General features: G+C 42.1%; 1 protein-coding gene across 1 annotated transcript in view; it reads left to right on the forward strand.

Moving 5' to 3' along the window:
* Positions 1–16,241, forward strand: part of mbtps2 (membrane-bound transcription factor peptidase, site 2) — a 45,880-nt gene extending 29,639 nt beyond the window's left edge. Inside the window, exons 7-11 of the mRNA XM_055928139.1 lie at positions 871–1,051; positions 1,140–1,231; positions 10,568–10,790; positions 10,958–11,033; positions 15,372–16,241. Coding sequence (XP_055784114.1) covers positions 871–1,051; positions 1,140–1,231; positions 10,568–10,790; positions 10,958–11,033; positions 15,372–15,594 — 795 coding nt within the window. The 3' untranslated portion in view covers positions 15,595–16,241. The remainder of the gene's footprint in view (positions 1–870; positions 1,052–1,139; positions 1,232–10,567; positions 10,791–10,957; positions 11,034–15,371) is intronic.
* The last annotated feature ends 1,103 nt before the right edge of the window (positions 16,242–17,344 follow it).

Here is a 17,344-nt window from a genome sequence, read left to right on the forward strand (position 1 = left end):
CCAAAAGTTCCGTAACAGTCAGTAGAAACATGTCAAACGATGTATTGAATCAATCTTTAGAATGTTGTTAACGTACATCTTGAATAACGGAGAATTAGATTGACTTCAGTTGAGCGATGGAACGGAGCTGCCTCTCACGTGAACGCGCGTGGTCAAAGCGTGGTCACCTCATGGCTTTGGTTACTCATTCCTGTCTCCTTCGGCCCCCCTTCACAGCAGAGTCATCAGACAAAGTTCTATTGACTGTTGACATCTAGTGGACGCCGTAGGACGTGGAAACTCATCCATATCTCGCTGTAATTTCAATGAGAGCTTGGTTGAAAAATTACCAGCCCTAGAAAAAATCCAAACAGGAAGTGGAACTTCTCAGGTTTTTGCCTGCCATATGAGTTCTGTTATACTCACAGACATGATTCAAACAGTTTTAGAAACTTCAGAGTGTTTTCTATCCAATACTAATAATGATATGCAAATATTAGCAACTATGACTGAGGAGCAGGCCGTTTACTCTGGGCACCTTTCATCCAAGCTACTCAATACTGCCCCTGATAAATAGAACGCTAAGTTTCTAACATGAATGTGCACCACAGTTTTTATTGTCCTTTGAACTACTACTGGTAGTGTGAAGCCATCATTTCTCCCATAAAAAATAAATAAAATAAAGATTAACAAACGTATTTCATTTCAAATTTGACATTTCTCTAGTATCGGCTACTTATAATGAACGATATCAGCAAAATTCTTGTGTCGATCATTTTAGTTTCGTTTTAGTTAATTGTCCCAGCTCTAGTGTTTTTGTGTGAACAAGCTGGTTTAGCCCTCTTGTAAGGTAACAATCTAGTGTTTGTTAACTCTTTGTGTGTGTGTCAGGGCTCTCCTGCAGACGGTCCTAGAGGTCTGTCAATAGGTGACATGGTGACCGGGCTTGAGGACTGTGATGTCAGAACCGTAGAGGACTGGAACTCCTGTCTCACAATCCACACACACACACCTCAGACTGGATACTGTGTACCAACACACACCCTGCAACCCAGCTGGGCCCACGGCCGAGGTACACCCCCCCCCCCCCCCCCCCCCCCCCCTCCCCCAGACTGGATACTGTGTCCCAACACACACCAATCTTCTCTCTCTCCCTGTAGTCTACAGGAGGTTGGATAGCTCTATAGAATGCTGCAGTAACAACAGTCTGACTGATCTTTGCTTCTCCTACACCAAACTACAGGAGAAGGAGGTGAGACACACAAACACACACACGTAGGGCTGACCCCATTTAGTTGACTGGTCGATTGTTTGGTTGATATGTTTGGGCGATTAGGCCTGGCTCGCAGTCGGCGTTCAAATTCATCCTAAAGGTGTTCGATGGGATTGAGGTCAGGGCTCTGTGCAGGCCAGTCAAATTCTTCCACACTGATCTTAACAAACCATTTCTGTATGGTCCTCTCTTTGTCTTCGGGGTATTGTCATGCTGAAACAGGAAAGGGCGTTCCCCAAACTGTTGTCACAAAGTTGGAAGCACAGAATCGTCTAGAATGTCATTGTAGCGTTAAGATTTCCCTTCACTGGAACTAAGGGGCCCGAACCATGAAAAACAGCCCCAGACCATTATTCCTCCTCCACCAAACTTTACAGTTGGCACTATGCATTGGGGCAGGTAGCGTTCTCATGGCATCCGCCAAACCCAGATTCGTCTGTCAGACTGCCAGATGGTGAAGCGTGATTCATCACTCCAGGGAACGTGCTTCCACTGCTCTAGAGTCCAATGGTGGCGAGCTTTACACCAATCCAGCCGATGCTTGACATTGCTGGCCATGGAAACCCATTTCATGAAGCTCCCGACGAACAGTTCTTGTGCTGACGTTGCTTCCAGAGTCAGTTTAGATCTTGGTAGTGAGTGTTGCAACCGAGGACAGACGCTCTACGCCCTTCAGCACTCGGCGGTCCCGTTCTGTGAGCTTGTGTGGCCTACCACTTCGCGGCTGAGCCGTTGTTGCTCCTAGATGTTTCACAATAACAGCACTTACAGTTGACCGGGGCAGCTCTAGCAGGGCAGACATTTGACGAACTGACTTGTTGGAAAGGGGGCATCCTATGACGGTGCCACTTTGAATGTCACTGAGCTCTTCAGTAAGGCGGTTCTACTGCCACTGTTTGTCTATGGAGATTGCTTGGCTGTGTGCTCGATTTTATACAACTGTCAGCAGTGGGTGTGGCTGAAATGACCGAATCCATGAATTTGAACTGGTGTCCACATACTTTTGTATATATACTTTATATTTTTGAAGTATATTTTCTGGTGCCTCCCTCATGTCAGTATCGGTGTGGACATGAGACTGTAGCCAATATGTATATAACCTACACTTTGACTTGTAGGCTAATTATTTGCATATACATTTGTCTTATCAAAATATCTGGAGTTTTTTCGGTTTTGAATCATTTTAATTGGCCATTGTTGTTAATGGCTCGTTGCCCTTGACGATGGCCTTGATTCCCTAGTAGATTGGGCACCTCTTGAAGGGCAAAAGGCCCCTAACATCACATACTTCCAGGCCTGAAGCCGCCAATGCACAACAATTCTTAATGCAATTGCGGGAAAAACACTTTTCGAATGAATAATAATACTTTGTTATTATAATTCATTATTATAAAAAATCAGGCCTTTTCAAAGTTTATTCATCACGTGCACAGGATATAGCAGGTTTAATACAGTACAATTCACCAAGATTGGCAGTTCAACTTTCCTTGAACGCTCTTTCCCAACAATGCAGTGATGATGATGATGATAATAATAATAATAATAATATAGATAAGAATATAGATGATAATTTAGATAAGGATATAGATGATGATGATGATGATAATAATATAGATAATATTAATAATACTAATAATAATAATATAGATGATAATAATATAGATAATAATATAGATAATATAGATAATAATAATATTAATAATATAGATAATAATAATATTAATAATATAGATAATATATATAATAAAAATATTAATAATATAGATAATAATAATATTAATAATATAGATAATAATAATAATATTAATATAGATAATAATAATATAGATGATAATAATATTAATAATATAGATAATAATAATATTAATAATATAGATAATAATAATATAGATGATAATAATATAGATAATAATATTATAGATAATAATAATAATATTAATAATATAGATAATAATAATAATATTAATAATATAGATAATAATAATATAGATAATAATAATATAGATAATACTAATATTAATAATATATATAATAATAATATAGATGATAATAATATTAATAATATAGATCATAATAATATTAATAATATAGATAATAATAATATTATAATATAGATAATAATAATATCGATGATAATAATATAGATAATAATAATATAGATAATATAGATAATAATAATATATATAATAATAATATAGATAATAATAATATTAATAATATAGATTAATAATATAGATAATAATAATATTAATAATATAGATATTAATAATATAGATGATAATAATATTGATGCTAATAATATAGATAATAATAATATAGATAATAATAATATTAATAATATAGATAATAATAATATAGATAATAATAATATAGATAATAATAATATAGATACTAATAATATAATATAGATAATAATAATATAATATAGATAATAATAATATAATATAGATAATAATAATATAGATAATAATAATATATTATAGATAATAATAATATAGATAATAATGCAAATAATAATTATATAGATGATAATCATAATATAGATGATAATCATAATAATATAGATACTAATAATATAATATAGATAATATAATTAATAATAATAACAATAATATAGATAATAATAATTTAGTTAGTAATTTTAATAATAATATAGATAATAATAATATAATATTACTAATACTAATATACACTGCTCAAAAAAATAAAGGGAACACTTAAACAACACAATGTAACTCCAAGTCAATCACACTTCTGTGAAATCAAACTGTCCACTTAGGAAGCAACACTGATTGACAATACATTTCACATGCTGTTGTGCAAATGGAATAGACAAAAGGTGGAAATTATAGGCAATTAGCAAGACACCCCCAATAAAGGAATGGTTCTGCAGGTGGTGACCACAGACCACTTCTCAGTTCCTATGCTTCCTGGCTAATGTTTTGGTCACTTTTGAATGCTGGCGGTACTTTCACTCGAGTGGTAGCATGAGACGGAGTCTACAACCCACACAAGTGGCTCAGGTAGTGCAGGATGGCACATCAAGGATGGCACATCAATGCGAGCTGTGGCAAAAAGGTTTGCTGTGTCTGTCAGCGTAGTGTCCAGAGCATGGAGGCGCTACCAGGAGACAGGCCAGTACATCAGGAGACGTGGAGGAGGCCGTAGGAGGGCAACAACCCAGCAGCAGGACCGCTACCTCCGCCTTTGTGCAAGGAGGTGCACTGCCAGAGCCCTGCAAAATGACCTCCAGCAGGCCACAAATGTGCATGTGTCAGCATCAGGGGTCTGAGGATCTCATCTCGGTACCTAATGGCAGTCAGGCTACCTCTGGCGAGCACATGGAGGGCTGTGCGGCCCCACAAAGAAATGCCACCCCACACCATGACTGACCCACCGCCAAACCGGTCATGTTGGATGATGTTGCAGGCAGCAGAACGTTCTCCACGGCGTCTCCAGACTCTGTCACGTCTGTCACATGTGCTCATGTGCTCAGTGTGAACCTGCTTTCATCTGTGAAGAGCACAGGGCGCCAGTGGCGAATTTGCCAATCTTGGTGTTCTCTGGCAAATGCCAAACGTCCTGCACGGTGTTGGGCTGTAAGCACAACCCCCACCTGTGGACGTCGGGCCCTCATACCACCCTCATGGAGTCTGTTTCTGACCGTTTGAGCAGACACATGCACATTTGTGGCCTGCTGAAGGTCATTTTTCTACTATTTTCTACATTTTGGAATAATAGTGAAGACATCAAAACTATGAAATAACACATATGTAATCATGAAGTAACCAAAAAAGTGTTTAAGAAATATTCATCAAAGTAGCCACCTTTTGCCTTGACGTATTTGCACACTCTTGGCATTCTCTCAACCAGCTTCACCTGGAATGCTTTTCCAACAGTCTTGAAAGAGTTCTCACATATGCTGAGCACTTGTTGGCTGCTTTTCCTTCACTCTGCGGTCAGTGTCACCAGCAGGGCACCATCACACCACCTCTTCCATGCTTCACAGTGGGAACCACACATGCAGAGATCATCCGTTCACCGACTCTGCATCTCACAAAGACACAGCCATTGGAAACAAAAAATCTCAAATTTGGACACATGAGACTAAAAGACCGGTTTACACCGGTCTAATGTCCATTGCTTGTGTTTTCTTGGCCCAACCAAGTCTCTTCTTCTTATTAGTGTCCTTTAGTAGTGGTTTCTTTGCAACAATTCGACCATGAAGGCTTCTTTCACACAGTTTCCTCTGAACAGGTGATGTTGAGATGTGTCTGTTACTTGAACTCTGTGAAGCATTTATTTGGGCTGCAATTTCTGTGGCTGGTAACTCTAATGAACTTATCCTCTGCAGCAGAGGTAACTATGGGTCTTCCTTTCCAATCTGTGGCTGGTAACTCTAATGAACTTATCCTCTGCAGCAGAGGTAACTCTGGGTCTTCCTTTCCAATCTGTGGCTGGTAACTCTAATGAACTTATCCTCTGCAGCAGAGGTAACTCTGGGTCTTCCTTTCCAATCTGTGGCTGGTAACTCTAATGAACTTATCCTCTGCAGCAGAGGTAACTGTCTCTTCCTGTGGCGGTCCTCATGAGAGACAGTTTCATTGTTGCGCTTGATGTTGTTTTGTGACTTGAAGAAACTTTCAAAGTTATTGACATTTTCCGGATTGACTGACCTTCATGTCTTAAAGTAATGATGGACTGTCGTTTCTCTTTGCTTATTTGAGCTGTTCTTGCCATAATATGGACTTGGTCTTTTCCTAAATAGTGCTATCTTCTCTATACCACCCCCTACCTTGTCACAACACAACTGATTGGTTCAAACGCATTAAGAAGGAAATAAATTCTACACATTAACTTTTAACAAGGCACACCTGTTCATTGAAATGCATTCCAGGTGAACACCTCATGAAGCTGGTTGAGAGAATGCCAAGAGTGTGCAAAGTTGTCATCAAGGCAAAGGGTGGCTATTTGAAGAATCTCAAATATAAAATATATTTTTATTTGTTTACCACTTTTTTTGGTTACTACATGATTCCATATATGTTCATTCATAGTTTTGATTGCTTCAATATTATTCTACAATGTAGAAGAAAAGAAAGATTAATAAAAACCCTGCAATGACTAGGTATTTCCAAACTTTTGACTGGTACTGTATATACAGGTCAGTGTCAGTACCTTATTCAATGTGCAGGGGTACTGGAGTGGTTGTATAGAACAGGTCAGTGTCAAATCGAATCAAATCAAACTTTATTTGTCACATACACCGAATACAACCAGTGTAGACCTTACCGTGAAATGCTTACTTACAAGCCCTTAACCAACAATGCAGTTCAAGAAAGAGATATGAAAATATTTACCAAATGAACAAAAGTAAAAAATTATAAAAAGTAACACAGTAAAATAACAATAACGAGGCTATGTACAGAAGTGATAATAAACAGTATTACAGTACAGAGTCAGTGTGGAGGCTATATACAGGGTATTACGGTACCGAGTCAATGTGGAGGCTATATACAGGGGGTACCAGTACGGAGTCAATGTGGAGGCTATATACAGGGTGTTACGGTACAGAGTCAATGTGGAGGCTATATACAGGGGGTACCAGTACAGAGTCAATGTGGAGGCTATATACAGGGGTACTGGTACAGAGTCAATGTGGAGGCTATATACAGGGGTACTGGTACAGAGTCAGTGTGGAGGCTATATACAGGGGGTACTGGTACAGAGTCAATGTGGAGGCTATATACAGGGGGTACCGGTACAGAGTCAATGTGGAGGCTATATACAGGGGGTACCGGTACTGAGTCAATGTGGAGGCTATATACAGGGTGTTACGGTACAGAGTCAATGTGGAGACTATATACAGGGGGTACCGGTACAGAGTCAATGTGGAGGCTATATACAGGGGGTACCGGTACAGAGTCAATGTGGAGGCTATATACAGGGGGTACCGGTACAGAGTCAATGTGGAGGCTATATACAGGGGGTACCGGTACAGAGTCAATGTGGAGGCTATATACAGGGGGTACCGGTACAGAGTCAATGTGGAGGCTATATACAGGGGGTACCGGTACAGAGTCAATGTGGAGGCTATATACAGGGGGTACCGGTACAGAGTCAATGTGGAGGCTATATACAGGGGGTACCGGTACAGAGTCAATGTGGAGGCTATATACAGGGGGTACCGGTACAGAGTCAATGTGGAGGCTATATACAGGGGGTACCGGTACAGAGTCAATGTGGAGGCTATGTACAGGGGGTACCGGTACTGAGTCAATGTGCAGGGGTACAAGGTAATATGTACTTGAAGTTAGGGGGGGAAGTGATAATAAACAGCGATTAGCAGTAGCCTAAAAAGGGGGGGGGGGGGGGGGGGGGGGGCAATGCAAATAGTCCAGGTAGCCATTTGATTAGCTGTTCAGCAGTCTTATGGCTTGGGGGTAGAAGTTGTTTTGGACCTAGACTTGGCGCTCCGGTACCGCTTGCTGTGCAGTAGCAGAGATAACAGTCTATGACTAGGGTGGCTGGAGTCTTTGGCAATTTTTAGGGCCTTCCTCTGACACCGCCTGGTATAAGATGTCCTGGATGGCACGAATATTGGCCCCAGTGATGTACTGGGCCGTACGCACTACCCTCTGTAGTGCCTTGCGGTCGGAGGCCAAACAGTTGCCATACCAGGCAGTGATGCTCCCAGTCAGGATGCTCTCGATGGTGCAGCTGTAGAACATTTTGAGGATCTGATGACCCATGCCAAATCTTTTCAGTCTCCTGAGGGGGAAGAGGTTTTGTCGTGCCCTCTTCACGACTGTCTTGGTGTGTTTGGACCATGATAGTTTGTTGAGGATGTGGACAACAAGGAACTTGAAGCTCTCAACCTGCTCCACTACAGCCCCGTCGATGAGAATGGGGGCGTGCTCGGTCCTCCTTTCCCTGTAGTCCACAATCATCTCCTTGGTTACGTTGAGGGATAGGTTGTTATTCTGGCACCACTCGGCCAGGTCTCTGACCTCCTCCCTATAGGATGTCTCGTCATTGTCAGTGATCAGACCTACCACTGTTGTGTCGTCTGCAAACTCAACGATGGTGTTGGATTTGTGCCTGGCCATGCAGTCGTGGGTGAACAGGGAGTACAGGAGGGGACTGAGCACACACTCTTGAGGGGCTCCAGTGTGGAGGCGGCGGCCCGTCAGGAAGTCCAGGATCCAGTTGCAGAGGGAGGTGTTTAGTCCCAGGGTCCTTAGCTTAGTGATGAGCTTTGAGGGGACTATGGTGTTCAACACTGAGCTGTAGTCAATGAATAGCATTCTCAGGTAGGTGTTCCTTTTGTCCAGGTTGGAAAGGGCAGTGTGGAGTGCAATAGAGATTGTGTCATCTGTGGATCTGTTGGGGCGGTATGCAAATTGGAGTGGGTCTAGGGTTTCTGGGATAATGGTGTTGATGTGAACAATGACCAGCCTTTCAAAGCACTTCATGGCTATGGACGTGAGTGCTACGGGTCTGTAGTCATTTAGTCAGGTTACCGTAGTGATCTTGGTCACAGGGACTATGGTGGTCTGCTTGAAACATGTTGGTATTACAGACTCAATCAGGGACATGTTGAAAATGTCCGTGAAGACACCTGCCAGTTGGTCAGCACATGCTCGGAGCACACGTCCTGGTAATCCGTCTGGCCCCGCAGCCTTGTGTATGTTGACCTGTTTAAAGATCTTACTCACGTCGGCTACAGAGAGCATGATCACCCAGTCATCCGGAACAGCTGATGCTCTCATGCATGCCTCAGTGTTTCTTGCCTCGAAGCGAGCATAGAAGTGATTTAGCTCGTCTGGTAGGCTCGTGTCACTGGGCAGCTCACGGCTGTGTTTCCCCGTTGTAGTCTGTAATAGTTTGCAGGCCCTGCCAGATCTGACGAGCGTCAGAGCCGATGCAGTACGATTCAATCTTAGTTCTGTATTGGCGCTTTGCCTGTTTGATGGTTTTTCGGAGGGCATAGCGGGATTTTCTTAAAAGCGTCTGGGTTAGAGTCCTGCTCCTTGAAGGCAGCAGCTCTGCCCTTTAGCTCAGTGCGGATGTTGCCTGTAATCTGGTTGGGGTATGTACGTACAGTCACTTTGGGGATGACGTCATCGATGCACTTATTGATGAAGCCAGTGACTGATGTGATGTACTCCTCAATGCCATCGGAAGAATCCCGGAACATATTCCAGTCTGTGCTATCAAAACAGTCCTGTAGCTTATGACCAGGGGATAGAAGCTGTGTAGGAGTCTGTTTGTGAAAGCCTTGATGTATCGGTACCCCCTGCCGGACGGGATCATTGAGAACAGTCCACGTCTCGGGTATCCAGTAGGCAAAATGCAGATGGGCAACCCAATGCTTCAGCCCATGTATTTATAGCCACTATGCTGGTTGGACTATAGGTGATTTAATAAAATTATTTAACCTTTATTTAACTAGACTATGGGTGATAATATAAACCATGCATAGCGTTCTCACTTGGTGGAGTACAGCTACGACTGGAATGTACTTTTCCGCAGCAGGTTAGGAGAATTTGGTCTTTATTTTATACTTTTTTTATCCCTGTTTTTCCAGGTAAGTTGGTAAGTTGACATTCTCATTTACAGCGACGACCTGGGGGATAGTTATAGGGGAGAGGAGGGGGATGAATGAGCCGTTTTGGAAGGTTAGGAAAAAGGTTAGCTCAAATTATACATTTTAGCTTTTACATTTGTATCGTTATCATTTAGATATAATTTAGCTTAACCACGACAGTGATATTGAAGATGTTATTATAGTCGAAATAATACTGTTCCATGAAAATCATAACTGGCACGCAGATCGCTAGAAATGATAAGATACAGTGGCTGATGGAAGAGCTGACCCATGCTGTATGTAGCCTATTACCAGTAACTTAACGAGCGTGAAGGACGATGGATGGTCCAGGTTTTATTTTCTGCTTATCTTCATCTCTGGCTCCATGTCTTAATTATTTAATCACACAGTGCTTAAAGCATCAGACCAGCTCAGTGCATATAGTTGATTTGATTCACACAGTGCTTAAAGCATCAGACCAGCTCAGTGCATATAGTTGATTTAATCAAACACAGGGTGTGTCTATATATGGCAAAATACAAGTTTCAAAATGTTGACCAATCGATTGGTCGAAACTGACTCTCGGTCGAGCCAGAGTTTTTGAGGGTGGGGTACAGCCCTACACACACACACACACACACAGACACACAGACACACAGACACACACACACACACACACACACACACACACACAGACAGAGGACTAACTGCTGGTTATGTTTCAGTATGCGTGTCTCCCGGCTCGTAAGATGCTGTCTGGCAGCCGTGTGTGTCGCAGCAACGCAGACTGCCTCACACACACACATCTTGACACAGACCCTGACACACACTCACCCAGTGTCTGTGTCACACCTTCACTGGAGAACCAGACCAGGTTGATCCGCCTTACTCATCCACCCAATACACAGATGCTGTTTGTGGGGTACCCTCCTCACCTCCAATATGCAGGTCAGTGTGTGTTAAAGTCCCTCCTGTCTGACCAACTAACCCTAACACTGTCCTCAGTCTGATTGTCAATCTGGTAATGATCTTCCTGTCTGACCAACTAACCATAAGTCTGTCTTTCTGTCTGTGTGTCTGTCTGTCTGTGTTAATGCCTGTCCTGTCCTCCTCAGTCAGTCTGACCAACTTTGCTCCTCGCTTCGGCTTCCTGAACCTAGACCTCCCGGTTGTCATGGAGACCTTCTGCAAGTATCCTTTTGTACATTGACTCCATATTATGGCTGTGTTGGAAATGAGCAAAGTTGAAGCAGCTAGGAAACTACAGCTAACTCGCTAGCAATCACAGCTAACTAGTTAGCATCCCAGAGCAGATCTACTTTGGGGATGTAAGATGTGAGGTAATTAACTTGTTCTCTGTAATATCGTATATTTTATTTTTGATAAAATAAATCAAAGTTAATCTGGGGAACCCAATTGAGACCAGGGTTCAATGGTGTTCTCTGAATAATGGTATAGCTTTGGATTCGTGACATTACGTACTTTCTCGACTCATACCCTGACTTTGAGAAGGGATTGCGTGCCGATTAGCTTAGCAACCACCTGACGCAGCATGACAACTTGAACGCGATTGGTTGACAGTCTGCTGGGTTGGGCGTTATACATTCCATCATTCATTGGGATTCCTATCTCCTCCTTTCTTTAACATCTCTGCTCCAAGCAGCTAGCAAACCACAGCTTAGCTAGCAAACCACAGCTAACTAGCTAGCAAACCACAGCTAACTAGCTAGTGAACCACAGCTAACTAGCTAGCGAACCGCAGCTAGCTAGCTAGCGAACCGCAGCTAGCTAGCTAGCGAACCACAGCTAGCTAGCTAGCGTACCACAGCTAGCTAGCTAGCGTACCACAGCTAGCTAGCTAGCGTACCACAGCTAACTAGCTAGCGAACCACAGCTAACTAGCTAGCGAACCACAGCTAACTAGCTAGCGAACCACAGCTAACTAGCTAGCGAACCACAGCTAACTAGCTAGCGAACCACAGCTAGCTAGCTAGCGAACCACAGCTAGCCAGCTAGCGAACCACAGCTAACTAGCTAGCGAACCACAGCTAACTAGCTAGCGAACCACAGCTAGCAAACCACAGCTAGCTAGCTAGCAAACCACAGCTAACTAGCTAGCAAACCACAGCTAACTAGCTAGCAACATAAAATATTGTTGGTGACGTTCAGTGTTGTGGTGCTATTTATTTTAAAATTACGTTTATTTATTTTAAAATTACGTTTATGTTCCGTGTGGCTCTGTTGGTAGAGCATGGCACTTGCAAAGCCACGGTTGTGGATTCGATTCCCACGGAGGACCAGTGTGAAAAAAGTATGAACTAAGTGGCTCTGGATAAGAGCGTCTGCTAAATTACTCAAATGTAAATCATAATTTCCTCAATCAAAGTTTGTACCGACAGATGTAGCCTATCATTATAGAATATGCATAAAATGCATCCTCCAATTGCAATGTCTGACTATGCCCACACGGTTCTATTGTCTCAAGAAATGTTATAAATGTAATACCCTCAGGTAGGTATTCGTCATTTGAAAATAGACCATCACTGTCATAAATTATCATTCTTCACGAGTGAAATGTCCAAACTGCATCTGCATGCAAATCATCTGATCTCAATCCGTTTCCTGGAAGTAGGAAGCTTCTTGAATGACTGTTTCATGAGCCAATTAGAACAGATGGTGAACCCCTCGCTAACAGCCAATGAAATTGCAAGGCGCCAAATTCAATCAACAGAAATCTCACAATTCAAATTTCTCAAACATACAAGTATTAGACACCATTTTAAAGATACAATTCTCGTCAATCCAACCACAGTGTCCGATTTCAAAAAAAAGCTTTTCGGCGAAAGCAGAACACATCATTATGTTAGGTCAGCAACTAGTCACAGAAAGCAGATATAGAGAAACAGCGGAACTACTGGTGCTTGTTATCCTCCTCCATGCCATTCAGTCACGACAGATTATTTGATTCTGTACATTAGAGAACCCCACGCTAACTTTGCTAGCAACCCCACGCTAACTTTGCTAGCAACCCCACGCTAACTTTGCTAGCAATCCCCCGCTAACTCGCTAGCAACCCCAAGCTAACTTCAAAATCAAATAAAAATGTATTTGTCATAAAATGTTTATGTTATTATTCACAATGTAAGCACAGCAATGTGCACAAGGCAGTAGGCTACACGCAAATGTTTGTTCTATAATGCAATTAGTGGGAAAACATAATTGTCAGAAGTGTTTTCACATGCAAGCAGTTTTATGCGACCGAGATGAAAATATCCGTTCGAAATTTAGAAAAGAGGGGAGATCTAATAGGATACTTTGCGCCATCCATGTTGATTTTGTCCAACCACACCAATCGCAATCAGGACACACAGGTTGAAATATCAAAACAAACTCTTAACCAACTATATTAATTTGGGGACAGGTCGAAAAGCATTAAACATGCATGTCAAGCTTGCTGTTGCTAGGTAATTTGTCCTGGGATATAAACATTGGGTTGTTATTTTACCTGAAATTCACAAGGACCTCTACTCTGATAATGAATCCACAGATAAAAGGGTAAACAGAGTTTTAGTTTCTAGTGATCTCTCCTCCTTCAGGCTTCTTCTTCTTTGGACTTTATATGGCGGTTGGCAACCAACTTTAAGGTGCATTACCACCACCGACTGGACTGGAGTGTGGACCTCAGTTCATCTTTCAATCACCCACGTGGGTCTATGCTCCTAAAAATCAATGAGGAGATGGGAGATGCGGGACTTACAGCGCATTAAGCATCACAAATAGAACCAAACGCAGACGCTCAGATAACCAAGTTCTATATTAGCGCCTGCCTACACCGCTCCTGCTGTCTCTAGAGAGTTGAAAACAGCAGGTTTGGGACAGGTAGCACGTCCAGTGAACAGGTCAGGGTTCCATGGTTCGTCGGAGGACATGTCGGTATTTCTTACAAGCGTCCGGGTTCGAGTCCCGCTCTTTTGAATGCGGCAGCACTAGCCTTTAGCTCAGTGCGGATGTTGCCTGTAATCCATGGCTTCTGGTTGGGATATGTACAATAATTTCAAAAACACTAGCATATAACGAGACAATTCTTTATACATTAAAACATAGGATAGCATGACTAATTATGTCATTTCCCACTACATTTCCTCCCTTTTTTAAGACTGTCTCAACCTAATAGAACATGACTTACAAGAATTTTCATTAAACAAGCATTAACATTAAATAAGCATTAACATGAGGGAAAATAAAATACTTTTTTTTACACTCAGTATATTACAATTGTAAATTACTTCCATTGTCATTTGAGTTTCTCAACCCTTTACATTCTCAGAAGGGGGAAAGGAATGTATGAATTGAAACATTAGTACGTACTTTTTCACCGCACACAAGGCTTCGTTGAGACTGTCCATACTGGCCACAGGGTCACCATGATGGTAGGCCCTTAACCTCTCTTGGGTACGTGAGACGTTAGCGTCCCACCTCTTCAACAGCCAGTGAAACTGCTGGGCGCCAAATTCAAATACAGAAATACTCATTATAAAAATTCAGAAAACAAAACATATTTTACATAGGTTTAAAGATTAACTTCTTGTGAATCCAACCACGGTGTCAGATTTAAAAAATGCTTTACGGCGAAAGCATACCTTAAGATTATTTGAGAACATAGCCCACTAGACAAATCATTACAAACAGTAACCAGCCAAGTAGAACAGTTACACAAGTCAGAAATAGAGATAACATTAATCCCTTACCTTTGATGATCTTCATATGGTTGCACTCAGCAGACATTCATTTACTCAATAAATGTTCCTTTTGTTCGATAAAGTCTCTTTATATACAAAAACCTCTGTTTTGTTCAGGCGTTTTCTTCAGTAATCATTAGGCTCAAACGCAGTCAAAACAGGAAGACAAAAAAATCCAAATTGTATCCATAAAGTTCATAGAAACATGTCAAACGATGTTTATATTCAATCCTCGGGTTGTTTTTAGCCTAAATAATCGATAATATTTCAACCGGACAATAACGTCGTCAATTTAAAAGGTAAACAAGAAAGGCTATCTCTCTGTCGCGCGCATTAAAAGCTCTTTGACACTTTAGGGTCCACTCATTCAGACTGCTCTTACTCCCTCATTTTTCAGAATACAAGCCTGAAACAATTTCTGAAGACTGTTGACATCTAGTGGAAGGCATAGAAACTGCAATTTCAGTCCTAAGTCAATGGATACTGTAATGGCATTGAATAGAAAACTACAAAACCAAAAAGGAAACGACTTCCTGAATGGATTTTTCTCAGGTTTTCGTCTGCCAAATCAGTTCTGTTATACTCACAGACACTATTTTAACAGTTTTGGAGACTTTAGAGTGTTTTATATCCAAATCTACCAGTTATATGCATATCATATCTTCTGGGCCCGAGAAGCAGGCAGTTTAATTTGGGCATGCATTTCATCCAAAATTCCAGATGCTGCCCCCTACCCTAGTGTGTGTAGTGTCTCTCTGTCCTGTAGATAACTTAACCCAGTGTTGATCAGATACGTTGTGTCCCTGTCTGGAGCGTTAGCCGTGGTCAACTCTGTTCCATGCTTCGCCCTTGACGGCCAATGGATGCTCTCCGCTCTGCTGGAGGCCACGCTGGTCACTGTGGTTACAGATCGGCAGCACCGCGAACTGATTGGCTTTTTCCTGTTGCTGGGAGGAAGTGCTCTGCTGGCTGCTAATGTAGCGCTGGGGCTGTGGATGGTTACTGCCCGGTAACGGTAACTATGACTACCAACCACCACCAACGCCTCCATGGCAACCAACGCCAAGAGACTATCTCCCGGGGTGCTGTGCCGTGCCTCCGCACAAAGGCATTGTGGGTCTCTTCCTGCTCGTCTCTGAGAGAAAGACTCCAGTTCCCATCAGGCACTGCGGTGCACATGGTGACTAAGCGATGCTGGGGAAATTTTGTGTTCAGCTGCACCTTCTCTGCTCTCGTGTGTGTGTGTGTGTGTGTGTGTGTGTGTGTGTGTGTGTGTGTGTGTGTGTGTGTGTGTGTGTGTGTGTGTGTGTGTGTGTGTGTGTGTGTGTGTGTGTGTGTGTGTGTGTGTGTCGCGTCACACGCGCTGTGAAGAGGTTTCTGTGTCTCTGTTTTCTTGGGAATTCATGATACATTGTTGTTTTATCTATTTGTCTCCTCTCTGTCTCTTTGTCTGTGTCTGTCTGTCTCTCAATTTAATTTAATTCAAGGGCTTTATTGGCATGTGAAACATATATGTTAACATTGCCAAAGCAAGTGAAATAGATAATAATTAATAATCATTAACAGTAAACATTACACTCATAGAAGTTCCAAAAGAAAGACATTTCAAATATATTGCTCTCTCCCCATCTATGTGAAATAAAGAGGAATGATCTCACAATGGACTTTTCAGTTCTTCATATTCCTACCTGTGTGTGGCGTCGGTATGATTGTGTGTGTGTGTGTGTGTGTGTGTGTGGCGTCGGTATGGTTGTGTGTGTGTGTGGCGTCGGTATGGTTGTGTGTGTGTGTGTGTGTGTGTTTCTAAGTAGGAGATGTGTAATTTACTGGGGTGTGTAACCCACTGTCTAACCACAGAGATGTGTGTCTGTCTCCAGTCTGTGTGTTTAACTTTGTCAAGATAAGCACACATCTAGTTGTGTATGTGTTTCAGACAGTGTGTAGGGGGATGGTGTACTTCAGAGTAATGACAGGCTGGGTCGAGGTTTGTATAAACATGGGAGGGAGGGGTGAAAGAGTTGTCTGCGTTCTGAACAACTGAATGTGTGTTTGATGAGTGATTTTTAGTTGCAAGGGAAGTCGTGTCTTTTTAAGGATACTGTCCCAACGTTCTTCACTGCTAAACTACCTGCCGCCCTCATGCAGAAACACCATGGTCCCTTCTGTATTGTGTCTGTAGATGGTTAGACCAGTCACCTCTATCCTAAGGCTACACCACTCTGGTCTGTCAGTTTTCAGATCTAATTATGTTTGAGACCAGAACATCCCAGTGTCCAGAACAAGAAATAAAAAAATGCACGCAAACACAGGGAGATGTCATGTTAATATGATCTGCTAATACCATGTTTCTCTCTGATGCTACACAGACACACACACTGAAGGAAGACACACACACTGAAGGAAGACACACACACTCACTGAAGGAAGACAGACACACACACTGAAGGAACAGACACACTCACTGAAGGAACAGACACACTCACTGAAGGAAGACACACACACTGAAGGAAGACAGACACACACACTGAAGGAAGACACACACACTGAAGGAAGACAGACACACTCACTGAAGGAAGACAGACACACTCACTGAAGGAACACAGACACACTCACTGAAGGAACACAGACACACTCACTGAAGGAACACAGACACACTCACTGAAGGAACACAGACACACTCACTGAAGGAACACAGACACACTCACTGAAGGAACACAGACACACTCACTGAAGGAACACAGACACACTCACTGAAGGAACACA

The sequence above is a fragment of the Salvelinus fontinalis genome, chromosome 7 (assembly GCF_029448725.1).
Source record: "Salvelinus fontinalis isolate EN_2023a chromosome 7, ASM2944872v1, whole genome shotgun sequence".
Classification (NCBI taxonomy): domain Eukaryota; kingdom Metazoa; phylum Chordata; class Actinopteri; order Salmoniformes; family Salmonidae; genus Salvelinus; species Salvelinus fontinalis.